Source organism: Bidens hawaiensis, unplaced genomic scaffold, assembly GCF_021521415.1.
Source record: "Bidens hawaiensis isolate Kalapana, Puna unplaced genomic scaffold, B.hawaiensis_p1.1 tig00015640_1, whole genome shotgun sequence".
Lineage (NCBI taxonomy): Eukaryota > Viridiplantae > Streptophyta > Magnoliopsida > Asterales > Asteraceae > Bidens > Bidens hawaiensis.
In genome coordinates, this window is record NW_027492399.1 from 352,167 (window position 1) to 379,841 (window position 27,675).

The 27,675-nt window shown below is 34.0% G+C and overlaps 3 protein-coding genes and 1 pseudogene across 3 annotated transcripts; 1 reads left to right on the plus strand and 3 right to left on the minus strand.

Annotated features, from left to right (window-relative positions):
• Nucleotides 1-2,965: 2,965 nt before the first annotated feature.
• Nucleotides 2,966-3,198, minus strand: LOC143549532 (uncharacterized; annotated as a pseudogene).
• A 2,652-nt stretch (nt 3,199-5,850) lies between these two features.
• Nucleotides 5,851-6,075, plus strand: LOC143549550 (uncharacterized). Its single transcript, XM_077040435.1, has one exon. It carries the CDS (start codon nt 5,851-5,853, stop codon nt 6,058-6,060), a length of 210 nt encoding a protein of 69 aa, XP_076896550.1. The 3' UTR covers nt 6,061-6,075.
• Nucleotides 6,076-8,107: 2,032 nt separating this feature from the next.
• Nucleotides 8,108-11,221, minus strand: LOC143549533 (uncharacterized). Its single transcript, XM_077040423.1, has 3 exons — nt 11,088-11,221; nt 8,762-8,872; nt 8,108-8,380 (listed from the first exon to the last, which is right to left on the minus strand). The coding sequence occupies exons 1-3, from the start codon at nt 11,202-11,204 to the stop codon at nt 8,186-8,188; spliced, it is 423 nt and encodes a 140-aa protein (XP_076896538.1). The 5' UTR covers nt 11,205-11,221; the 3' UTR covers nt 8,108-8,185.
• Nucleotides 11,222-17,085: 5,864 nt separating this feature from the next.
• Nucleotides 17,086-19,823, minus strand: LOC143549534 (nudix hydrolase 8-like). The gene is made up of 8 exons (XM_077040425.1): nt 19,693-19,823; nt 19,323-19,546; nt 19,170-19,235; nt 18,862-18,999; nt 18,700-18,777; nt 18,535-18,585; nt 17,546-17,689; nt 17,086-17,447 (listed from the first exon to the last, which is right to left on the minus strand). The coding sequence occupies exons 1-8, from the start codon at nt 19,820-19,822 to the stop codon at nt 17,241-17,243; spliced, it is 1,038 nt and encodes a 345-aa protein (XP_076896540.1). The 5' UTR covers nt 19,823; the 3' UTR covers nt 17,086-17,240.
• Nucleotides 19,824-27,675: the final 7,852 nt, after the last annotated feature.

Sequence of the window (27,675 nt, forward strand, 5' to 3'; positions counted from 1 at the left end):
GATAGTGGGGAGGGTGAGATATCAAATCACTTTTAAAGTGTCATCTTCAATAACTAAATGACAATCATTTAACCCCCCTAAAGTTGTACACCTTATCATTCTGTGTTACAAAGTGTGTTACTACTGAAAGATGAAAGTACCAACTTGGAACTTACGTACGCGAGGAGTATTATACCACGTACGCGAGGCATAAGGTTACAAAATACTTTATCAAACTAGTTAAGTTGGTATATGTTAAATTGGGTGGGATAAACCATAAACGTGTCAGAATAGGTTCCGAAGATGACGCGTTTAGGTTTTTAGAAACTAGTTATTTTGTTTAGGCCAGAACAGGTTTTTACTAAATTTTGTATGGGTCAAAATGGGTTGTTTTGAAAACGGTCAATCTCTACATCAATATCTAAAGTTGATACATTGGTAAGCAGAAAATGGTTTGGGACTGGCTCCCTTTTTGAACTACCTAAATGGTTTTAAAACCAGGCCGGTTTGAGGAAAAACCGGTTCTAAACCGAGTCGAATCGAGTTGGACCAGTTCGACCTTTTTTTGCTCCTAAACTGGTTTTTAAACCGAACTGGTTTTTTTTTACTCAAACTGGTTCTGTTTAACCGGTTCGGTTTGAAAAAAAACGGTTTTGTACACCTCTACATAACAATAATGGTTCTTTTTAACCGGTTCGGTTTGAAAAAAAAAACGGGTTTTTACACCTCTACATAACAATAACGATGCACTGTTCACTAATAGAGCCCGAGTCAAGCCAGGGTGGTTTCGCGCTCGGGCTCGAAATTAAACTAGGCAACTTAGCTAGGCTCTAGCTCGATTTTGAAGTTAAACAAGCTTAAGATCGAGCCAACGAGGCGAACTGGTTCTGTTTAACCGGTTCGGTTTGAAAAAAAAATAGTTTTGTACACCTCTACATAACAATAATGGTTCTGTTTAACCGGTTCGGTTTGAAAAAAAATAAACGGGTTTTTACACCTCTACATAACAATAACGATGCACTGTTCACTAGTCGAGCCCTAGTCGAGCCAGGGTGGTTTTGCGCTCGGGCTCGAAATTCAACGAGGCAACTTAGCTAGGCTCTAGCTCGATTTTGAAGTTAACAAACTTAAGATTTAGCCAACGAGGCGAGCCATTACTCGAGCCGAGCCTGAGGCGATTTTGGCTCGGTTACAAAAATGATTCAAATCAGCTCAGAATGTTCCAAATCAACATTTTATAGCTAGTTTTATTCGAGCGAGCCAAGAGTCCGGACTTTGAGCCTCGAGCTTTTTGAACAACCTCCATCTTAGCCCGTGTCTGTTTTTATGGCCCATTATAATCCGTGTAATCCACTTTTCTATATATCTTTTTTACCCACTAAACTCAAAAACTTCTATTTAAAAAAGGAACATATATGCCTTTGAGCCTGGGCTACTTGTGACAAGAATATTTTGTGCTTACATATAACATGTATTTAAACTTTATAGTACAATTTGTGTATGTGATAGATGGGCGGGAACACTATGCGAGCCTATTTAAAGTTTGATCCCTTGAGCCTTTGTGGTTACAATTTCGTTACACGTTGCGTCCCTAAGTTGAATTTGGACCTTAAATGTAAGGGTGCTTCGGTTAATTTGCCACAATCTGATTATTTATATTAATTCGTTTATATGAAAACCTCCACCTCCACCGCTAGAGCCTTACCGAAGGAATACAATTGCTTTGGAAATAGTCGTAGGTCTAGCGGTTTATACTGACTACACTTTCATTCAACATATGTCTTCTTCTATGTTTTAGGCAAACCATTGTAAACATGCGTAATAGACGTAAATTATACAAAAACTCGCTCGAAACAAAACTAGAACACATCACACTATAATATTATATCATGTTTGTGTCAACAACTGATTTCTTAGGACCTAGTTCTATTGCATATTTGCATCCACATCAAAAGGTTGTGAGAAATGACCATTTTTATATCACTTAGGCTCTCACACTTAAGTTCTAGAAATTCTTTTTTTTTTTTTATAATTTTTTATCTTTTTTATAATTTTCAATTTAAATGACTAAAATTTAACTAGAAATTGATTCCTGATTCCCTCACTACAAACCATTTATTTCCACCGTAAAGTTGACCGCCGACTTAATAATATTTCAAGGGAAGAAGACAAAACTGCCACCGAAAGTGTCCCTAAATTGTGCCAAATTAAAAAAAAAAAAAGCTAAAAAAAAAACTTGGAAATAAGTATATTAAAACTAGAGGTGTGTAAAGTCGGTTTGGTTCCGTTAATAACCATAACAATAACAGAGGTTCGCCTATGGAAGAATGCTTGGCCATAACCACAAACAAATGGTCGGTTAACCATAAATCGGTTTAAGTTAAGTTTGGTTAATTGCGCAATGTATTATTTATGTTTTTGTTTTCTTCGTTTTAGTTAAAAGATCAAATAGAGTTTATAAATATATGGAAAATAGAGGTATAAAAGACGAAAATAGAGGTATAAAATTTGGAAAACACAAGGTTCGGTTTGGTTCGGTTTCGGTTTAACCCGGTTAACGGAGAAACAATAATCGTAACCATGACCAAACAGTTGGTTAATCATATTGACTAAACGATAACCGCTGATTTTATTGGTTAAGGTTAATTTCGGTTAATAGTTAGATTTTCGTTACGGTTCGTTTTTTCTCACCCCTAATTAAAACCATACATAATAGATTCTTATACCAAAAGTTTCAAAATCCAAGGATTTTAGGTTTAACAGAAAGAAATAACTCGAGTTTAAGCTTGATCGATATGCAAATTCGACGTTTAGAGTCTGGCTTCTGAATCGGTCTCGCTTATATGTTACATGAACAAAATAGAATTTGTGTACACTTACAATCTTCCAAAAGATCTAAACTTTATATCATTAATATTTAATAACTTGCAAGTACATGCAAATAACATAGTCACATAGTCACAATATCAATTTAATAATTTCCTCCCTAAGCATACATATGTATGTCAAGAACAAGAAGAAACAAAATAAGAAACAAACCATAAAGAATTGTGTATAAACATGGAGACCACACTAGTTTTCATGTTCATAAAACCGACCGATGTCTCTATTCCCGGCATTTGAATGATCAGTCCTGGTGCTAGAAGCGCAAACAACGCCGCAGCTATGATCGGGGCCGCCCAATCGTGCATCTCAACTCCGAAAACAGCTTGAACTTGAATGGGAAAAAGATTGAATGAGAGTGAGATTTGATAGTGAGTTAATGAGTTGTAGATAAGGCACTAAATGGCATTGGTTTTAAAGGATTTATTGTGGGGAATATATAAATTATTGGACAAAGGTGATGAGGGTTGAGTATATAATTATGTGGTTGACTAGAGAATATATAATTGTTTGGAATGTAACAAATTATAACAAGGCTAACACGTGGGTGGGGGAGTGTGTCACTGATATATGGGTTGTGTTACTTTTTTATTATTATTATTAAAAGGTGTCTGAGATTCCTTATTTTACCATCTTATGAATATAAGTCACAACCTTACGACTTAAGAAACTTTTTCACTTACAAATTAAGCAATCCAAACATCTTTTAAACATTTTAATAAGTTATAAGTTATGAAGAGGGAAAAATAAAGAATTCCAAATACCCTCTTATTATTATTGATGTAAATATTTATGCAGCTAAACCTTTTTTTATTCTTGATTTTATAATTTTAAGTTTTAAAATAAGTAAAAGTTTAGTTGGAAATTGCAAGTGAGGTAGAAAGCAAACAATGATGTGAAGGCTAAAGTCATTAATATGCTAAATAAGATTTAACGTTTTGAACGCTAAAGTAAAACATTGTAATCGAAAAGAATTCACTTGGTTTGCCAACTCAGTCACCATGTTAGCATAATCGATATATGAAAATGTTTTAAATGTTTAGCAAATTAAGGGTAACGGACCATCAGGGCGTCAATCGGGTTGGTGTGGGATAGCATTCCAACCCTTTGGGTGCATAAATCAGGTAGCTCTTTCAGATCAGTGAAGCCGAACATGGTGAGGGAAATAGGGCATATCATTTGGTCAACGATCATATGACCGTTACATAAAAAAATTAAACCGCTTTTTTAAAACCATGTCAACTGACAAAACTCTTTCCCAATATTTCTAATATATTTTTTACATTTTTCTCTAATAACACTACTCAATACTCAACAAACAATTTTCATGTGACTGAGCAACCAAATCTCGTTCCCGAACCGAGTATTAGGAGAAGTTAACGGCCACGAAACTACCAAGAAGAAGTGGTGGCGTTGGCAAAGACATGGGTACATGTTCCGAAGACTTGGCACTGAAAACCAAGAAACTTCAGTTTTTCGTAAACAATTCTTCAGCCGGCTGACATTTTGGTGTTTGGATGGATAGGAGAGAAACACATGTGTGTGGATTTAACAGGGGTTTCTCCTTTGGTGGGCTTAGGGAGTAGTGGTTTCGCGGTCGGTCAAGCTGCATTAAAAGCTGCTTCAGGTAAGGTGGCAAAACATGAAAAGGCGTGTCTTGACAACCAACATGTATTTATTCATTTTGCTTTTGACACTTTTGGTTTCTTCGCGCCTGAAGCTGTGGAGCTACTTACCCGTGTTCAGCGGGTCATGCATAGTAATGTTATGACTCCAAGATCAGCAAATATAGTTTTTAAAAGATTGGGTTTTGCGATTCAAAAAGGGATAGCGGCGCAGCTTGTTGCCCGCTTGCCTTCTGTTTCGATGTAATCCAAAAGGTCTTTAAAGATTATACTAAAATATTACATAAAAAAAAAATCTTCAGTTTATTAACGAGTATAATGAAATAAAGCAATGGCTTTGTGCTCTCACTTTACTAGGCCCTAAAAGTCGAAACATAAAATTTACATGTAGATAATTTTGGTTTTAAGATCGTTTGTTGGGTCAATAATATATGTCCAATGTCTTGCGAACACTTCTGTGGCTTCCTTTGGTTGGCCTTCTCAAAATCCGGACCCATAAATAGAGTTGATTGAATTTGACGCCACTTGACATATCAAATCAACTGGGATAACTCAAGAGATATCATACTTATATGTATTTTATTCAATTGCTTTTTGGAGTAGGGTGCACAAATCGGGTTTTTCTAATATTTGATTCCAGGTATGGAACCGGATTAGGGTATGATCGGGTATTGGCAATATTCGGATTGGGTTCGGGTATTGTCTTTAAAAACAGGTTTCGAGTATTGGGAAAATCCGGTTCTGGGTATGGAACCGGTTCCAGTTTTCGAGTATTATCGAGTAGAAATCGGCTCCAGGTTTTGGTACAGAAATGCGCATCCTATTCGTACCCTACGAGTAGGTTCGGGAAGCAAAAACCCGGGTATAAAAACTCGGGTTTTTTTTTCAGGTCCAATTCTGAGTTCAGGGTTTTTTGCACGTCTATTTTGGAGCACATCTTGCATATATTGTGGTAGATATATTTTTTTTTTGTCTATTATCCGATTACTAAAGGGACATGCTATACGAACTCCATTCAAACATCGCTAACATGCTATACGGTCCATATAACATTTTCCACATTTCATTCGGCCCATATAAACCTTATATTTTATACGACATGGAGACAATTATATATATATATATATATATATATATATATATATATATATATAATATAACGTATTTATATTGTATACGAGTTCATTATTCATATGATATGTAACGTACAAATGTAGAGTTTAACTCTAATTAACGTTGGCCGGCTTGTACGATGTTTCCAATGTGTTGTCTGCCTAGATTTTGGATTTGGTCTTGTCATTGTCCTCTATATCATACTTCTATATTTTCTTTCTCAACTTTTGAATTCTGATAAAAGAAGAACATGGCCGATTGGGCACCGGTTATCATAGGCGTGCTACTTTTCGTGATATTGACACCCGGATTATTATTTCAGCTGCCCGCAAAGAGCCGAGGAGTGGAGTTCAACAACATGCAAACCAGCGGAGTCTCTATTTGTGTCCACACCATGATTTACTTTGGAGTCATTACCATTCTACTTGTTGCCATCGGTATCACTATCACGATAGGCTAAGCACGCTACCTTAGTTTTTCGGGAATTCGACATTGTTATGTTTCTTGTTATATTATTGTGTATGCAACATATTATACACACCTGGAGGCATTTTGATTGAACTCCATATATACCATGTGATTAATTCATCTAAGATTATAAAACTAGCTTTTTGAGTAGTTTGGTGTATCTATTTGTATCCATTACTATCTTTTAACACTTCTTTTATCGAATTGGCCATAAGGAATGCGGTAACTCGCTTGTAATTAGCTCGTTAAAAACTCATTCTTAGACTAGCTTGAGCTGATTTGGCCCAACCCAGTTGCAGCGTATTAGGTATAAACATTCAAGCATCGTTAGAGCTAGAGGTGCACAAAATACCCGGTTCCTACCAGTACCTGACCCGTGGGTACGACCTGGTGTTGGGTTTCTCCCCAAACCTGTACCCGAAAGCCAGAACCGGTTCCACCTTTAGCCGGTCAAAACCCGACCTAACCCTACCCGGTCACCAGGTCAAATACCCGACTATACCCGGAACGAGTTCCCAACCGATCTAGTTTTTGAGTTTTGTTGACCATCTGGTTCCTAAAAATACCCGGTTTAACTCGCTTTTAATTAGCTCGTTAAAAACTCATTCTTAGACTAGCTGGAGCTGATTTGGCCCGACCCAGTTGTGGCGTATTAAGTATAAACATTCAAGCATCGTTAGAGCTAGAGGTGCATAAAACCCGGTTCCTACCCCTACCCGACCCGCGGGTACGACTTGGTATTGGGTTTCTCCCCAAACCTGTACCCGGAACTGGACCCGAACCAGACCTGCCAGAACGGTTCCACCTTTAGCCGGTCAAAACCCGACCCGACCCTACCCTGTCACCAGGTCAAATACCCAGGTCAAATACCCGACTATACCTGGAACGGGTTCCCAACCGACCCGGTTTTGAGTTTTGTTGACCATCCGGTTCCTAAAAATACCCGGTTTGTGCACCTCTAGTTGGAGGTGAAGGTGGCTAGTACATAATTACAACATTGTTTTATCTTCTGTATTAGTAGTTTCATACTCCATTTAGAGGTTCGCAGAAAACTGGTTCCGGAACCAGCATTGAAGTCGGTTTGGCAAGAACCGACCTGATCCGCCAGTTTGGGTTCGGTTTCTAAACATATACTTTGAAATCGGTAAACCCCAAACCGATACTTCCCCTGTAACTTTCAGTTCCAACCCAAACCAGTTACAACTAGAACCGGTTTTGTCGAAGCTAGACCGAAACAGGAACAGGTTCCAACCCGAACCAATTTGGACAAAAAAATAAAACCTAGCTTGCGCACCTCTACTTCATTATTTTTCAGGCTTTTTTATTTGAAAATAGTGCTGCCTTGTTATTTGACACTTGCTAAAAAAAGAGATAATTTAAGAGCCGGTTGGCCGACTTGAGTTAAATGCGAGCTCAACTTTTCGTTCAGATTGAAAATTATGAGTTGAACAATTCAATTGGTATCGAAATTAAGATTGATATCTTATTGGCAATAATATCTCATAGTCATAGCTAGAGGTACACAAAATACCCGGTTCTGGACCCGACCCGGAACCGGTTCCTACTTGTACCCGACCCGCAGGTATGACCTGGTATTGGGTTTCTCCCCGGACCCGCAAGAACCGGTTTCACCTTTACCTGGTCAAAACCCGACCCGCCCCTACCCGAAACCCAAAAAAAACCTGGAAAACCCGGTCAAACACCCAACAATACCTGGAACCGGTTCCCACCCGGCCCGGTTTTACCTTTTGTTGGCCATACCCGGAACCGGTTCCTACAAAATACCCGGGTTGTGCACCTCTACTCATAGCCAACCGTAACAAGTTATCACAACTTAAAGCATTAAAGATATGAGTTTCTTAAGCTAATAAGTAATATATTTTAGGTAAATGAAAAATCAAAATTGTAAGAACCTGCGTTGCAATTTGGATGGTTTAGTTTGGGTCGGATGGATAGTATGCACGGTCCGAATCCAAACCCAAACCCAAACCCAAACCCAAACGATGGTATCGATTATATTATTACTCAAAACAACAAGAGAAACGAAACCTGACAAACACAAATAAGTTACCATCAAAAGGGCGAACATTGGAATCACTGACAGAAAACATTTGTTATCATCTTGTCGCTGCTTCATCTTTGGTGATATTGAGATATGCATTTTTTTGGGCGTCTTGGTTGTCGAGCACAGCTTGTGCTTTCATGGCTTGCATCATCTGCTTCATTGTTTTCTCCTCTTCTTGAAGCTTCATTTCGACTATCATCTCGGCTTGCTTATCAACCGGCTTGAAGTATTCATTAATGGCTGCTTCCTGCAATCAATCAAACACCCCGACACATAAGCCACCAAAATCATCTACTCAAAAGCTGAAGTTACAAGTCAGTTAGTTATGATCAAGTCTGACAAAACGGGCAGGTCGGGTCAGATAACGGGTCAAAGCAAGTTTTTGTTGAAAAAGAGTAGTTTTAGAAATACAAAAGTATCAAATGAGTTCACCTGCTATACTTTAATAGTATCTCATACTCATTTTTACGTGTTATGCACGTATTATACACTCAAGTGACACCGCTCTATAGAACATTTTTGAAGAGTAAAATCACTATAATAACCTAAATATGCAGTTAAGTACTGTTAATAAGCTAAATTACATCTAACTGTCTATATTTAGGTTTTAGGTAAAATGAGAAGTTACCGTGTCCTCTAACTGCTTGTTGACAGCTTTCATCTCTTCCACCATTTGTCGCACCTCAGATAATATAAGCTGCTCCGGGATCTTTCGAATCTCTGCCTTCTTCCGTTCTGCCTACATTCATGGGAAAAAGATAAGGAATAATATTCAGATTTCACATAAATCTGTCACATTCAAGATGACGCAGAGGAAAATGTTAAGGAACGTTTCACAAAATTTTGCATAGAAAATGATGTTACATCAACATGAAACTAGAAAGTTTGAATTTGATCATCAGCAATTTAAAAAAAAACATATTAGAAAACTACATAGAACAAGTTCACAAGTTTTTACGCAATATTAGAGCAAAAACATTTACAGAACAGAAGAACAAAAGTGTATTAGGTCACGAAAACCAAAAAAAATTGAGAAAATTTAAATTCAGAGCCAAGGCATGGATTTCGGGAAGATTGATGGGCCAAACCATTGAGCCATTGAGGGATCGTGAACGAGTAGTAGGTCTCGTGATCAATAGTTATGACCATCTGATGCTGACATGCTTTCCACACATCTCCATTCCCATTTATCCATGTATTACTCAGCCAGTTTTATTAAATGTTCTTCATGTTGGCTCTCTAGGTGATCAACATTATCCTCTTAAAGAACCTAAAACCTACCCCATTTTCTTACTCCACCAACGTTAATCAGAGCCTATACACTATGATCTAACATTCTAACTAGTATGTAGCATTCGCTTAATTGATATCCACCCAAAAACTAAAATTGCCATGTAAGACTCATAAGTATCTGCAGGGTGAGCCTCTTCAAGCATAAGAAACAAACAAACGTACCCAGTATAATCCACTTACAACAAAGTTATTGGTGGTGTCTAGGAAGGGTGTGATGGAGGCAAACTACTAGTTAGTGGGGATAGAGTAGCTGCCCCCGCTAAGATCCTCAAGTGTGACGGAAGCAAACCTTACCTCTATTTAGGCATATAACCCAAAATTACATAATGGCAAAGGCATCCAACCTCTTTTACCAAAGCCCAAATATTCTTATTGCTCATATATTCTAACAGGAACAGGCCATATTCACAAAGAGGAAGTTATTTTTTTTTTCCTATTTTGATGTGTTTATGAAATTTATCAGCAATTAGTTGAAGCCTATACAGTTATATCATTTAAGTGTTTTCTAAGCTAAACTACACACAGAAGCCATATGTATCAATACCAACTGGAGGTTCACAGACCGCCCAACATCAAGAGTCTTGACCATTTATTGCCCAGACCACCGAACAACGACATGCCAGCCTGATCCTGAGTTAACCAGCCCAGTGAATATTTTTTACTCACCGTTTAAATTCTTCTTTGTTGAGTAATAACTAAATCCTTGAATAAAATGTTTCTTGTAACAATATAAATAGATATAGATATTTCAACCTAACATTTTCAATTACGAAATCCAATTATCCAATTAGACGTTGGATTAGTTCGTGAATCATGACAAGAATTATATCTCTATATAGAGAAAGAGAAAATCTATTTTTTCTAGTGCAATTTCATTCAGGCTTTCTATTTCTTTTTTTTTTTTCGTTCCTATTCTTTTTATACACAGAAATACACTTACATAATCTCTATTGTGAATCCTTTGTGTACCTTATTGTTCCTAGCTATCCACTCATTTTTATCAATCTACTTTCGGGTAATACATATACCAAATGCCCGAGAAAAGTCTTGGGCAGAGACTTGTTACAGCCCTGTCCCAGGTCTCAATGCTAAATAAAATGTTACTACACTTTGACGCCCGGTTTTCAAGCAAATTTGTAGATTCTAAACCATTTTAGTAATCATAAAAATACTAAGTTGATGAAATTCCAATATGCTTCAACGAAGAATTTAAAATAAAACTTTAACCAGTGTCAAGTGTCAACCTATGCAGTAATGCGGAAAAATAGCGGATATCGGTCAAGGACCAATATTTGAGATGCCAGTTATCGCGGTGAGATATCGGTAATTTTAATATCATGCAGAATTTATATATATAGCAAATTAACACTAACAATTCAATTCAGTATACTAATATTCTACTGTCATTAACAAATTATCCTTTTGCAACTTACAAAACACTAACAATTGTATTAAGACTTAACACACTAAAAATTGGCATTTTGACTTAAAAAACTGATATAGGGAAAATCATGATATAACGGTCAATAATCAATATAACTGATATTTTACCACGGGACCAAAAACCGATATAAACTGCACCTTTTTTTTTAACTAATGCGCCTTTTAATGAAACATTTCAAGTTTCAACTGTTGAACAAAAAATTGGTACAATTAGTTACCTCAGTAATACGTTTTTGGAGCTCAAGACGGTAAGATCTGATGCGGCGTTCTTCGTAGCCTGATAATACTCTCACGTAGAACATCGCTTTTCGACCTAATTCAATCAGTTTCTTCATCCTTGAGTTTATCGATTTGCGACGAAATTGCACAAATTATTATTATTATTATTAGAGAAATGTTACTAATTTGATTGATTTGGGGTTGGGGTTTTGACTACTGATTTGAGATCAACCGGGTACAGGGCGTGACTTGAACCGGCCCATTTTGTTATAACCGATGAGAATACTTAAAACTCGAGTTCAGCTCGGTTTGGTTTGGTTCTGTTTTAACTTTGAAATTTAATAAACACGTTTCAAGTTTAATAGTTCGATAACTTAAGTTACCAACCATTCAATAGTAAACTTTGGTTTTCGTTCATGTGGTATGTCCAGATATGCGGTTTTAGTCTAATGGTTTCAAATTTACGATTTTCGTCCCTGTGGGTTCATTTCACTTGCAATTAAACTGGAATTCATTAATCCTGTTAAGTCTGGTCGTTAAACTCATCAGCTTGTCATTCACGTGAGAGGCGGTTTGTCCTTTTGCTCCCCAAATAAACCTGATCTTAATTTGCAAGCCCCTCACGTGAGAGGCTGGGTGTATTTTGGGGAATACGAAAAAAAGCATCCCATAAAGTTACTATTTTACCCCTAACTTAACGAGAAAATCAAATGGGTTAAGAAAAGTACTAAAATAGCATGATTTTGGAAACGTCGTGTGCTAATTTGCAAGAAATTTAAAAAAATGTACTAAAATTGCGTAGTTGGCCAAATCTCAAGTACGAAAATGGCAATCAACTCTTCGTGTTATGAAGGCAAAGAATTGTGAAAAAAAAAGTTATATTCGAAAATAATGTATTAAGGAAGAATATACTTGAACGTAAAAGAGTGGAGAGAATTGAGGGTCTTGTTGGTCAATGTCTTCCCAAGCGACGAGCTCGTTATTCATCCTCCCAAGTCCCAACTACTTCCATCAAACTCGTACTAGAAACCCTGGCGTCGTAAAGCCTAACACCACAGCCGTTGGTTACAATCTCCATGAATTCGTGATGATTATGATCATCATCAGTTGCATGCATCAGCTGAGCACAGGGTGGTCCACCAAGGCCCGCCCCATGGTCTCCTTATCAATTCATCTAACTAATGTTCAAGCTGCCTAAATCTTTAATTTTTGTTGGAATTTGTAAATATCAAAGCTCACCTACATCCTTTGTTTTTCAATATGGATTTTAATGTTTTGAAACACTAGAGTACAATGGTACTAAAGTAATGCAATATTTCCTTTTATTCTAGTTTTATGTATGCATGCTAGTAAGTAATGCCTAATGATATCTTCTTATCATTTATCTTAGAAAAAAATTATATATAATATTCTCTATATCATTTCCTCAATTCTGTAACTTAATCTATTGATTTTACTGTATCTAATATTTTGTCTTATAACATAATTTGCACACGAAATCGCAATATATAACAGGATCTTTAGGAACAGACGAAGTCACGAAGCCTAGAACAGTCTCTCACGAAAGCAACGAAATTTCAGTGAAAGAACATTTTTGCATTGAAAGTCAGTTTTCTAGTAGCGAATTCATGAAGGTGACCATTTTTTGATAGATCATATATACCTAGTTCCGAATCATATATCATCATAAACATACTTCTATCCATCTATCAAATTCACAAATATTGAATCAAATAATGATAAGAAAGTCTTAGGTTGCAGGAAACATTTCGAGTATTACCTACTTATGTATATGCGCTATCGTACCATACATCCTTTCGAATACAACACAAATAACTATCATGGAAAACTCCGTCCATACGAACTCACCTGTATATAATATAATACATCAAATAAATTCTGAAAATAAAAGTGTGTGTATCAACTTGTTTAAGCAAAGAACATGTTGCCTGCAACTTCGTGTTAATGCATCGTCGACCCTGTGCCAACAATAAGAATCAAACTTAATTATTCACCTGTAGAGGTGCAAACGAGTCGAGCTGCTTGTGAGCTACTCGAGATCAGCTCGTTAAAAAGCTCGATCGAGCCGAGCTTAATCGAGCCCGAGCCTAAAAGTAAGCTCGTTTAATAAACGAGCCCGAGCTTCCCTTATCGAGCTCGAACCGGCTCGCGAGCCTAAACGAGCCTGGCTTTTATATAATTTTTTAAAATATATATTTAATAATTATTAATTAATATATATAATGTTATGAAAAATTAATAAAATAACTAAATAATATATACTGTTTTATACATAAGTATATAAAAATAATTATAATTATATAAAAAATAAATGATAAACAGTAAACAAGCCGAGCTCGAGCTTCAAAATCTACTCACGAGTCGAGCTCGAGCTCTGTGTAAGTTAAACGAACCGAGCTCGAGCCTAGTCGAACTTGGGCTCGGGCTCGGCTCGGCTTGGCTCATTTGCACCCGTATTCACCTGTGGATGCTTCTGTACGTCTTGACACTTGTTATGGACCGAAACCACTGCAAGATAAGGGACTTGTGCTGCATAATTGTACAGGCAACTAATGTAGAGTTTATAGACCTAATGGGCTAACTAGTCTTTGGGGTTGAATTATCTTGTTTGGGCTATAACAATGATATCAAAGCCAACCGTGACCAACGAGGGCGTTGGCCCTTAAGGAGGGTCTATTGTTATGAGCTAAAATTATTGCAAGATATGAGACTTGTTTCATATCCTGTTTGGGCTGTAACAGGTGAAAAGGCTCGTTTGGTCTATAAATCCCAAATCGTTGCCCATATGACGAGTCCCAAATCATGGTTTCAGTCCATAAAGACACTTAACTAGGCGGATAAATCTGTAAACTTAAATAAAATTAGCATTGAAACCTTTAAGTTAATCTTCAAAGTTCAAACACTTTATTAATGATATAATCCTTGACCCCGTCGCCAAATTGATACTTTTCTAAACGTCCGTTTTAAACTGAACCCATTTGACTCGTCTTCCAACCCAACCCGTACGTTTTGCCAGACTAAGACCATCCGTAGTCGATGTTTTGGGGAGTTTTGAGGCCAAAACGCCGGAAAACACTACAAAGTTATGTACATAACGCTAGTGATGCACACATTTTAAGGGTTTTGTGAGAATGAGGGGAAGGAGAGAGAGGCGTTTTTGGGGCATTTTCCCACTACACCCACTTTTTGCAAAATGCCAAAAAAAACTGACTAGGCGCCACATAGCACAAAATGCCCGAGTGTGCCTAATTTTAACTACGCATGTTCTAATCTAACCTTTCGCTCAAATCAATTTCAAAGTCAAGTATCTGGCCATTTGACATTAAAACTAGAAGTGAAACTTCTTAGTTTTCATTAAAAATGAATGTAAAAGTAAATCAAAAAATCTAGACAAAAAAAATTTCACATAGCATTTTCTTAATTGTGTATTTTCTTTTTTAATCAAAAAATTGTTTTTGGTAATTTCACAAAAGGATCCAATTAAAATAGAGTGAACGGTAAGCTTTTTAAATGGCAAATCTGATGCTACTAAAAACAAAGTTATGTTTAAACTCTTTCTAAGAAAATAAAACCAAAACTAAGACAAAAAAGAGCTCTAAAACAGCAAAATGTGGCGATTATAGGGGTGCAAACGAGCCGAGCCCGAGCTCGACTAGGCTTGAGCTCGGCTGGTTTAACTTACCTCGAGCTTGGCTCATTTCGAGCTCTATTTTCAAAACTCGAGCTCGGCTCTATGTAGTTTTTGAAGCTCGAGTTCAGCTCGTTTACTATTTATCAATTATTTTTTATATAATTTAATTATTTTTATATATTTTTTCTATTATAATTTTATGTATAAAGTAATATATATTTTTTTCGTTATTTTTATTTATTTTTTCATAACATTATGTATATAAATTAATAGTTATTAAATATATATTTTAAAAATTATATAAATAAAAGGCTCGTTTAGGCTCGCGAGCCGGCTCGAGTTCCATAAGTCAAGCTTGGGCCCAGACACTTTTATTAAACGAATCTGAACCGGACTCGAGTTTTGAAAGTGGGTAATTCGTCGTCTATATAATTATTATTATTATTATTATTATTATTATTATGTGGCGGTGGATGATCGCCGGAGACTCTTGACGACCGCTGCATTCTACAGAGTGATTATGGGATCCGGTCCGGTCAGTTGACTGTTTGGGGACTTTTTAAGTAATTTGAAACAGAGGTTTGCTCAAAAAAACCCGAATCTGAACCGGACTCGATACAAAAACGTGCATTCGGTTTTTTTATACCAGGGTTTTTAATACCTGAATCTAACTGTGGGTATGGATAGAGTATGCAATTTAGTACAAAAACCCGTACCCGAACCAGACCCGATTTGTACCAGGTAATACACGAAAACCGGAACCGGTTCCATATCCGGAAATGGGTTTTTCCAATACCCAAAATCGGGTTTTTCAAATACCCAAAAAATACCACTAAAAAGTGCAACCCCTTAAAAAATACAATCTATACCCCAAATATACCTGAAAAAAAACTCGAAAAAACTCAAAATATGGGTTTTTTTCAATACCCAAAAATAGGGTATTCAAATACCCATTTCTATACCTGACCCGAACCCAAGAGCCAATACCCGGACCTGAATTGGGTATTGCCAATACTCGATTTTCCAAATACTCGATCATACCAAACCCGGTTCCATACACGGAACCGAATATCTAAAAAACCTGATTTGTGCACCTCTAATTTGAACACTCCTTGGGTTTGGGCTTATTGGCTTAGCTTGACCGGTTTAGACCACTCCCGTTGACAAACCCAACATAGGTTTGTCCCACACTCTCATTGTTTGAATTGAAAATAATAATAAAAAAAAAAGAAGAAGCAAGATTATATGACAAACGGTTTGGTGCCCCAAATTAGTTTGTAATCTTTGAGCTTGTCACATGTTAGGACCTTCATGGGCATATTTTTAGTTTCTTTTCTTTTCTCTTTTCACACTAATTAATTTTAACTATAATCTTAACTTTTTCTAATAACTTTTAATGATTAAGTTAAAAAAAATCAAAAAACATAGTCTTATTCAGTTGTTTTTTTTCCTTTGAATACATCAGTATAAAAACATTGTTATGTTATTGTCACAGTAAGCGCATTCATTAACTTTTTCTTCAAACACCCATGACACTTTAATTAAAAAACAATGATTTTCTTTTACATGTGAAAGGAGGAGGTTTGAGCTAGTTTCTTTATTATAATAATATAAGAGGCTTATTCTAAGTATCATGTGTTCGTTTGTGTTTCCGATTATCAATTCCTTCTTGAAGAGCACAAATTGATTGATTGGTAAAAAAAATCACATAATGATACGTAAGTAAATATAATAAATTAATAATTATGTATAATATAGAAAAAAAAATCCACATCAAAGTGATCTAAAGGGTGCTATTAAAAAATCAGCTTATAATTAACACAAAAATAAATAGGTTTTAGGATGATTTGTCTGTCTAATTTTGTGTTTGGCTTGGATTGGCTATCCAACCCATTCCGTGTTAAGGTTATTAATAAAGTTAACAGGCTAGCCCGTTTGAAAAAATGTATATTTATAAGTTAATCCTGTCAATATGTCTATGAGTCTATGACTCATTTAATGTGTTTAAAACCGTAATTAGAACTTACCGTTTATCCTGATTAGATGAACGGGTTAGTTGGGTCGATATCTTTTCTCACAAATAAAGTTCGTCACTCTCAAATCTCAACTGGCCAACCGAACACAACTGACCGATTTAACAAAATCAAGTTCGGATTAACAATATACACGCATCATTTAAGATATCTTTCTCTTTTTCTTATCTTTTATTTATTTATTTATTTTGATAACGATGTGTCATTGCTAACTAAACAAAAAACCAAAAATTGATTAGACGTGAACTTGTGACGTTTTCCTACAAAGATATTTATGCCCTCAATAGATGACATAAATTCAATCTACAAGGGATCTAACAATATAGATACAAATATGTACAAAGTGTAATAATCATCTATACATTTATGTCTCAATATATACATGTCATGTCACAAACCTCTTATCAATATGCACACACATATACACACAACATGCATATATAATTGCGTACATCAAAATTTAAATTTCAAGTTGAGCAACCATCGAACCGTTGATCATCAACAACATTATAATACAAGGAAGATAGTCTGTTATCAAACTTTGAGACGACTTTATGAACCGATAATCCACAGTATCGCTTCCCAATTCTTGCAATGCATATGTCTATGATTTTCTTGAACATGTTGTCGCCTTTGATTAACGGTTGTTCAACAAACTCTGTTAAAGCCATCCACTAAAAACAAAAAAAGAAAAATACATTGGATATTTGATTATTGTGTTTGTTTGTGTAGACATTTAATGTGTACACAAAATCAACCCGGTCCGTTTTACCTTGGCTGCTTGAACTTCAAAATCATCGATCTTGATCTCACTTGAAACGGGTCTCAGCATGCAAATGAAGAACAAATCTGATTTTTCAAAAGCCACATTGTGAGCGTGCCTAAAGGCTATAACTTCCAAGAATTCGGTATCAATCTGGAACAAGAATAAGAAGCAAAAAAAGGTTAATTTTGATTCAGTTGATACTGTCTAGAGGTGCTAAATGGGCCGTGTTTATGGGTTGGCGAGCCCAACCTGACATGAATTTGAAAATTTGATGCCTACCTAAACTCAAAACGAATTCGAAAACTATGTCAGGCATATGAACCCAAACACGATACGAATATTCATGAGTTGGCACGAACACGACCCGTTTAACCCAATGTTTACATGTTAATGACTTAAAATTACAATTTTTTACAGCAATGAATGCACATTCATATAAAACCATTATATTTTAGTTAAGTATTATATCACATTTCTATTTCAAAGTTTAAATTTTGGCATAAAATACATTACAATTTTAGTTTTCACATAAAACACAATTCTTTATAAAGAATTAAAAGATAAAGAATTAAAAGATAAATATGTCAAATGGGTCAATACATGAACACGACTCATTTAACTCGTTTGCTTTTTAACATATAATACGTTAAAATTACAATTTAACAACGAAAATTCAAATTTATATAATAATTATATTTTAATTATAAATATCATATCAATGTCCATTTTAACTTTTGGCATAAAATACATAATCATTTTAACTTATGACATAAAACACATTTTCTTAAACATTATAAATAATAAACAAGCCAAATGGGTCAACCCATGAACCCATCAAGTTGACACAAACACGACCTGTTTAGCTAAGGTGCTCATTCGTTAACCCGAAACGGACCCTAGTCCGTTTATACTGAACCCAAACATGTGAATTCATATCGTGCCAAAAGTTCAAACCCTTAATAATGTGGTACATGATTTTTATCCGGGATTCTTACCCCGGTTTCCTCTTTCACTTCTCTTACAGCTCCAGTAAAAATCTCCTCTGACTAGTCAACATCAAAACATAAAAGACTATAAAAATATTACATGGGTTGTGTAGAAATAAGGAATCAAATCAGTTTAATTATAACTTATAACTTATAACCTATAACAATGCACACCTCAAGAATGAAGCCTGTAGGCAACTTCCAAAGCCCGAAAAGCTCAGGTGCACAATGTTTCTCTTGAACCACGAGAACCTGCACCCGACATCTTAATTAAAAAACTTGTACAAATTCGTAACGAACATGTCAAACTACATGTATATATATAGATATACATACCTCGTTCTTGTCGTTCATAACGAACCCGCCGACTCCCACTTGATGGGAAGCATTTGCCGGTAACATACACGGTTCGTTGGGAATCCAATATGTCATCATAACATATCCTGTTTCCGCGTGATGGTACTTAAATCCTTCCTGTAACAAATATACATTTCAAAAAAAATTAAAAAAAAAAGAGAAAATAATAATAATAATATTATTATTATTATTAATATTATTAATAATAATAATATTAATAATAATAATAATAATAATAATAATAATAATAATAATAATAAATGTGATGACAAAGGCAGTAGCTTTACCCTTACTGCTATAGGAACAAGATCACATTTTTCTACAGGCAACTTAAGCCAAATTCCCTTTTTACCCTGCAAATATATGAACAAACATATCGTAACCGCCTACGAGAAAGGGGTATTTTGGGAACAAATTTTATCAAGAAGAATGAACCTTACCTCTTCTCTCCAAATTGAAACAGATGACCGAAGAACCGAGGCAAAAACATTAGTCTCGAATGGTAATTTCTCCGGATTCACAACAACACCACCATACTCATCATCAAATGCATCAAGAACAAGCCTTTCGGTTAGCAAACTCGGGCTTTTGCTTGAATGATCATATCTATATGAATAACTTCCCACTTCATATCTTTCTTGCCCAACAAAACCAATAGAATTACCTATAAAAACATGGGAAATGTTAACAATATTCACAATCTTTCAAAACATTAACATATAACTTTTTTGAGCATTTGAAATAACGTCATATACAATAAAATGACAGGTAAACAGACCGGTAAACAGGCAACAGGCGGCAAAATAATACCTTTGTAAGAGCATGTGAAGGGTGAGACCTTAAAAGAACAAGCTTTGAGGTTGGAAGTAGCGAAAGACAACATCGGACCAATTGAATTTGACATAAAGATTGATTTTGTATAAAATAGTTTCAAATCCATGACTAATATCAAATCCTAAAGACTACTTATACCCGGGTTTGTATCAAGTTACATAATCTTTTTAAAACAAATGAGAATCTTGATGAAAACAAGAGGTGTTCTTGGAAATTGTCGATTTCGGATGAAACTAAAAATGGTGTCTAGATCATAATTGGCAATTGGTGTAAATCAAATGATGAAGTAACAAGAAATAGGGGTTATAAAATAGAAGCAAGAAAGCTTATGAAGGTTTTGTTACTTTGTATATTTTTGTGGCATATATATAATCTTTGTATGTTACATGCAAGTATTGAAGAAAGTTTAAAAAATTGGCAAATCATTTTACACATCCAAAATCTGTGGGTCTCTAACACACGGGAATCACGTGCTGTTCACATAATTCTTACGTCATATATAAAAAAATATCTATAATAATAATAATAAAATCTTTGGGCAAATATCTATGATTGTAGGAAAACCGGGTCGCTAGACGAGTATCCGAGCCCTCCAACTGTAAAACCTGTCTGGTCAATCTTTGCGTTATTACCAACAATGATCCTGCAAAACCATTATTGTCACAGTAAGGAGGTTCCTATTGTGACAAACTGGCAGCCTTGCGACGTGAGAATCAATATTTGGTTCTTATAGAATAAATGAGCACGAGAGTACAAGTATTAGAGGGTATTTGGGATTGCTTATTTTCATCAACTTATAACTTATTAACTTTTTGAAAAGTAATAAGGTGTTGGGATTGCTTATATTGTGAGAGGAAAGTTTTATAAGTTACACATTTATAACTTATTAACTTATTGATAAGTTATAAGGAGGTAAAATAAGGAATCCCAAACGCCCCTTTAGTCGGAATTGGAGCAAACGTGAGTACTTCTTCTACCTTTCCATTTATCGTGGAGAAATTATGGTGGCATCTCTTCTTCTATTTGCCGAGAGCATTTATTTTGTTCCACTTGGTCCTCACGTGCCATGTCATTTTACCGAACCGATTCTTCTGATGTTGGGTTGTCAGTGAATCAGAGTCATGTCTCTTTAACAACAAACGGATGGAAAATCATGAAAAAAGTAAGTTGACCAGATGTATTTATTAACTTTTTTAAGTAAATAGTAAATTGACTTAATAGCTTATAAAATTTAATAGCTGTTCTTTTGTATATATGTCTGGTTAAGTTACTAACTTTTTGAAAAGACGGTATTTATTTTGATTAGTATTTAAGTAAATCAAATAAATATAATAATCTTGTGGTGAAGGAGGACCTAGCCATCATGTTGATTTATATCTTATTTAACTCGTGAAAACATACAAAGATATTATTATTTTTTTCCGGTGACAACTTTTGTCTATTTAAATCAAATCATAATTTTAAATTATAAAGTGGCCTCACTAGGCCGTGGATTTAAAAAGGATAATGTTTTATCCTAGTAGGCTGTCATTTGTCAGTTTGTTATTCGTCGTTTGTTCGATTTCGATCATCATGTTTATGAGATGTCAAAGATATATTTTGTGTTTTTTCAGACAAAAGGCATTAAAAAAATACATATACATTATTTTAATACGATAACACGACTACATTACACAAAAGGAAATGTAAACACGTTTGTTATCAGGTTAGAAACCTAATAAATTGAAAACCAAACATATAATATCTCTATGTGAAATGATAATCCTTGTAATATTGTAACATGCATTTGGTTTGGAGTGAATTGCGGTTTTCGTCGCTGTAGTTTGTTCAAATCTGCGGTTTTAGTCCAATAGATTCAAATCTGCGATTTTTGTCTCTGTGGTTTCATTTCACTTGCAATTAAACCCGACCACACTAACCCCGTTAAGTCTGGTTGTTAAACCCATCAGTGTGCCTCTCACGTGAGGGGCAATTTTGTCCTTTTTGTTTCCAAGTACACCTCAGCCCCTCATGTGAGGGGGCTTGCGAATTAGGGTTGGGGTTTATTTAGGAAGAAAAGGGACAAAATTGCCCATCACGTGAGGGCATACTGATGAGTTTAACAACCAGACTTAACGGGGTTAGTGGGGTCGGGTTTAAATGCAGGTGAAATGAAACCACAAGGACGAAAATCATAAATTTGAAACTATTGAACTAAAACCACATATTTGAACAAACTACAGGGACGAAAACCGCAGTTTACTCTTTGGTTTGTTACCCTTTGTTAACTATAAATCTATATTACATTTGTTCTCTTGGATGTTTAAACTTCAAATACATAAACATGTAAGAAAAATTTTGAATGCTATCCTAGTCCTCATAATTTATGCCAGGTTTCATTTAAACTTTAGTTATTCACACATGCACAATCAAAGTTAAACGGGTTGGTATGACAACTTAAAAGTCGGAAACTATAGGCCTTGCGTCAAACTAAAAAGTAGTAGTTACTTCTGAACAAAAACATTCGGTCTATTAGAACAAAATATCTATATGAGTGTATGTTTGCTCTACGAGACGGCCACCCGTCAATCCATAGCCGTTTCTAGGATTACGGAAATAATGACTAGCATTAAAAATTTAAATATCGACGGTTTTTTATTACATCGAAACATAAGTTTTAAACAGTTCAAAACTTAAAATACTAATAAGTTGTCAGCACGAATGTATGATTAACCCTTGAGATATGATAATATATTTCGATTATTGGAAGTTAGAATATTAAATTGTTGAATCAGAAATAATTGAATGCTCAGTTGTTTTCTCGGTCCAATTATCTTTTAGCCCAAAACAAAGCTTCGATATATTTATAAATCAAACAAATGTATTCTTTTTGTGAAATACGTAATTTCTCTTTGGCAAATTTATTGTTACTCATATAAGAAAATCAAATAAATTTTTTATTGTTATTTTAAATATCTAAGATTCTCTTGGTTCTACAAGTGACTCCAAAACGTATCCCTAGTGTTAAAAAAAAAGGTTGTATGTGACAAGGTTTGATTCGAGATAAACCAATCTCGTAGGAATCTAGGATAGTGAAAACGAGAAATGTTTTAGTCACGATGTAGCGTCTTTTGGGTATGTTACTGATAAAAAGAAGGTAGAAAAGAGTGTCAATATTGTTCTCGTGGTGAATGAATTTCAAGGACGTATTTTTAAATGATCTTCCGAGTGCGCTTCCCATGCACCACGTAGGTTGAAGTCGATATTAATTTGATTTCGGCTAGGGTACGTACTTAGAAAGATCCCTATCAATTAACTTTAACTAAGATGCAAGGTTTCTGTCTTAGTATGTAAACAAGCCAGGTGGACTCGACCCATTTAACGTAAGAGAATTCGAGCTCGAGTTAGTTATAACCTCTATGTCTTTTACTCAAATAATTTTTTAATATTTAATGATTATTTATTGTGTACGTAATACATTTATAGGTTATATATATATAGTCTGATATAATTATATAAGTCATCAAGTTTTAATCATAATCATAAATTATATTATATAAATGTTTTATTATATATATTTACATAATATCGTTTAACCTCGATGTATGAATCTCTATCTCACATTCATTCATTAACTAGACCTCACAAGTTTAAGCTTAAACTTTTAGGAGACCAAACGACTAGTATAGAGTACTTAGTAAGTAGCTCAACCTCTTCATACTTACAACAAGTTCTAGAGTTCTAGATGATGAGATTGTTCTTTCTAGTCCTCTTCATGGGGTGCAACGACTCCCTTTGTCCAAAAGAAAAACATAGTATGTGAAAGGTATTTGATTTAACAATAAAATGTTTTAAGATGATATAATATGACAAATGGAATATGTGAATTGGTTGATAGGAGTAAGTGAGAATGCGAAAAAGCTAAGAATTGGTTCAAATTTGAAAGATATGTGAAGATCAAGAAGTAAAGATGCTCAAGAACCATTTTATTAGCATCTCCTCTCTCTCTCTCTCTCTCTCTCTCTCTCTATATATATATATATATATGCCAAGTATAGAATGAAAACTCACTTGAGTTGTGAAAACCTTATGTAACATCATTTTTTTTTTGTTACGTATAATATATGTTGTTACATTTAATACAAAACATCGAAAACAGAAAAAAAAATATGTTTTGCTATTTTTTTACATTTTTTTAGTGACTTTTATATATGTTTTCAGGAGTGAGAAAATGTAAATAAACTTTTACATTTTTTATTAACTTTAATTGTGGACCACAAGATTTAATCTTTAATTAAAAACATGTGATTGAGAATGTGTTTCTAGAGTTTTCACAACTCAAGTGGTTTTTATTCTAACCTATATATATATATATATATATATATATATATATATATGTATATATATATACTTTGTAAAACTTACTAATCCATGTTTACTCTGTTACTAAAAAAAAGGGTTCTAATATTATCTTAGTAATAATTAAGTAAAGGTTAAAGAAATTTAGTGGCTAAGTTAAAATTATAGACTGGCAGTTAGTATGTAAGGAAACTTTGTCCGTAAGTTTAATTTGTTTTTAAGACGCCTTTTCATTCCTTACAAACTACCTTGACGGTTTATTATTTTGTAAAACAATGATAAACTTATTGACGGTTTATGGCTTTGTAAAACTTACTAATCCATGTCTACTTTGTTACTAATGGTATCAGAGCCATGGAATTAAAGAGGGGTATTTGTGTTATGGTTCAATACTTTTATCTCTAAAATGATTAACCTATTTAAAAAGAAAAATATTGTTAAAAACAGTACAAGCGAAAAATATGATATTCCAAAAAATCTTGATTTATTAAATAAATGGACAATTCCTCATATCAACCCAAGGGTTATATACCAAATTGGAAGTTTTGATAATTTTTTAAATTGGAAACAAGTTGTTAAAACAACTGAGGAAGCTGTGTTAGTCAGTAATGAAGAAATGATAATAAAAATTTTAAATCTTTCTGATTTAGTCAGATACAAAAAAGATTATAATTTTATTCATGTTGGTTTAGTCCAAGTTGCTTTTAAGCCTTTAACTTTACAAGGATAACCGGAAAGTTTTATAGCGGTATTACGAAATGCTCGTAATCTAAACTGGAAGCAATCATTAATGGGTATTATAGAAACCAGTCTAGCACATGGTCCAGTATATTTTGATGTTTATCCAGACTTACATTTGTCTTTATCTAATCAAAATATAGATGACGCTTTAACTTTATATGTAAAAACCCATGGATACAATTATGCTCAGGGTTCTGAAATAATTTGCATTTGTTATAGAATATATTATAGGTTATTAACCACCATGAATGCTAGATGCAAAAGAATTAATAAACAAAATGATGAAACAATATTAATAGAAACAAATTATGAAAAATCAAATATTTCTATTAGAAGACCAGTTAAATGGGAAGAAATAACATTCCCAGAAAATTGGGTAATAAACAAAGCAATAAAAAAGCAACCACAAATAAAACATAATTTAAATAAGCTTATAGAAACACCTGAAGGAAATATAGAAATAGAATTTGAGGATAATCATTTTAAATCAATATCACAAAGACTTAATAGATCATCTTTAGCTAAGTCGTACATTTCACCTCTAGATTATAAGGTAGAGTTTCCTGAACCTTCTAGGCCTCTACTTCTCAAATAAGACCTAATAGGGCAGAAAATTTAAATATAAATAATGATAATCTAGTCTCAGGTGTCTATCACCAACAAGTCAGGGAGGAAGATACCGTCTCTCAAATGAGTTCCATCTTTAATGGATTACAAAAAATTAGATTTTAGTCCAGAATTTGCTATTAGAAAGCAAATATGCGAAAAATATAAGCAAGAAAAATGAAAATCTTTTATAAAATGGTTTATGGAATAATTTCCAAGAGATGAGAGAATAAGATTAGGAGAAGAATTTTATAAAGATCTTCAAATCCTATAACAAATTATAGAGTTTCCAGTATGGTTCATAAACAAATATTCCCAAAAATATGTCTCTATAATAGAAAAAAATTATAAATTAACTACAGGAACCATTATCAAGTCAATATTTCCTCCCCGACAAGATTTTTAAATGAAAAGAGAAAATGAAAAAATATATTTCTCTGCTTTTAAAAAGGCAATAGTTAATGATTCTCTTCAGACAACTGTCCTTCATGTCAACCAATTAATAAAGCAAAAAATAATTATACAAATTTATGTCTGACAATTTATTAGAAATCCTTCAAGAAACAAATAATAAGATAGAAAAATATATTTCAAATAACAAAGAAGAAGGAGAAACAAGTAAAACCAAAGATAATAATAGCCTTATAAAAATCTAACCTACAGTTCAACCTCCCCCAGAAATAGAAGATTATAAAATAAAACCCATAAATCAATTGATGGAAGTCTTAAAAGAAAATTTTTCCAAGTTAGAATTAAATACTTTGAAAGAAGAAAACATGATTGATGAAACTTTCGAGGCTTATACAATAGATTCTATAAATAGATTAAATGGAAGAAAAAGACCAGAATCATACAATACAAAATTTGCTGATAAGCCAAGACAAAGAATGTTTTACTATCCTAGACCCACTTCACAAGATGTTCTTCATGAAGAACAAGAATATGAGATTTCCAATTCCTATAATGGAAAGTCCATATATGAATGGAATCTAGATGGTTATACAGATAGACAAATAACATGATGACGCATCGTATGATGATGTACGCTACGATAGCAAAAAAAATCAGAATAGTGATGTCAATGTATGCAAAATGATAATTGCAGGATTTACAAGCCAACTAAGAGGATGGTGGGATAATTATATCAAATCAGAAAATCAGCCTAAAATTTTTAATCATGTTAAATCAGAAAATTGCCAAAATGTTTCTGATGCAGTTTACACCTTAATACTTACCATCATAGAACATTTTACGGGAAGGTGGTCAGACAATTCTGAAACCATAAGAAGATTGTTAAATGGTTTTAGGTGTACTAACTTAACATCATTTAGGTGGTATAAAGATGTATTTTTAAGCAGAGTCTATGAACTTCTAGAGAATAATAGTTTTCATTGGAAGTCAAAATTTATTGATGGTCTTCCACCTTTATTTGCCGAAAGGGTAAGAAAAAGTCTTAGAGGAGATAATGACCAAATTCCCTATGAAAGTTATACTTATGGAAGACTCATTGGGGTTTGTGTGCAAGAAGGTCTAGCCTTATGTAATGAATTAAAATTAAATTACCAACTCAAAAAACAAAATTTAACAGAAAAAAGACAATTAGGTCAATTCTGTGAACAATTTGGAATGGAATGTAAAAAAGAGGATAAAGAACGAAGTCCTTATAAAAATTATAAACAAGCTTCTAGAGAAAAATATTTTTCTAAAAGAAGAGAAAAAACGTTATAGAAGAAAAGCAAATAGAAAAGAAAGATGGACCCCAACGTGTTATATATACAAAAAGAAGGGTCATACAGCAAATAGATGTTACCAAAGAAAAAATATGAAGAGTAAAATTAATAATTTAAATATAGAAAATCAAAGAAGAACTATGTAGGATTCTTGATACAGAAGAATCTACAAACTATGATTCTGAACCAAATTTGGATCCCGAAGATTGTGAAAATTGTTGCGAAAATGGAAAATCAGATGATGAAATTTATAGAATCATATCCTAATTCCAAGATAATGATGTTAATGGGAATGATCTTAATGTTATAAATAGTAAAACTTTAGAAGATATTCTTAAAAGAATAAAAGACCCCGAAGAAAAGGTAAAAATTCTTGATATAATCTATCAAGAAGAAGAAAAGAAAGATGATATACCAAAAGAACCAGAAGATCCTTATACAATGAAACATAGTCATGATAGATTGAATAATAGAAAGTATAACTCTTCAACTTCTGAAGATTTAAAAGCTGAAGTAGCCAAACTAAAAGGAGAAATAATAAATC

Excerpts from the sequence above, each read along its gene's own strand:
- LOC143549534 (XM_077040425.1), bottom strand. The coding sequence starts at position 19,822 with ATGGATTTGAAACTATTTTATACAAAATCAATCTTTATGTCAAATTCA. Across the intron at positions 19,236-19,322 it reads TTTCAATTTGGAGAGAAGAG|GGTAAAAAGGGAATTTGGCT; the intron begins GTAAGGTTCATT and ends ATATATTTGCAG. Across the intron at positions 19,000-19,169 it reads TTGTTCCTATAGCAGTAAGG|GAAGGATTTAAGTACCATCA; the intron begins GTAAAGCTACTG and ends TATTTGTTACAG.
- LOC143549550 (XM_077040435.1), top strand. The coding sequence starts at position 5,851 with ATGGCCGATTGGGCACCGGTTATCATAGGCGTGCTACTTTTCGTGATA.
- LOC143549533 (XM_077040423.1), bottom strand. The coding sequence starts at position 11,204 with ATGAAGAAACTGATTGAATTAGGTCGAAAAGCGATGTTCTACGTGAGA. Across the intron at positions 8,873-11,087 it reads TCCAAAAACGTATTACTGAG|GCAGAACGGAAGAAGGCAGA; the intron begins GTAACTAATTGT and ends CCATGAATGTAG. Across the intron at positions 8,381-8,761 it reads ACAAGCAGTTAGAGGACACG|GAAGCAGCCATTAATGAATA; the intron begins GTAACTTCTCAT and ends GATTGATTGCAG.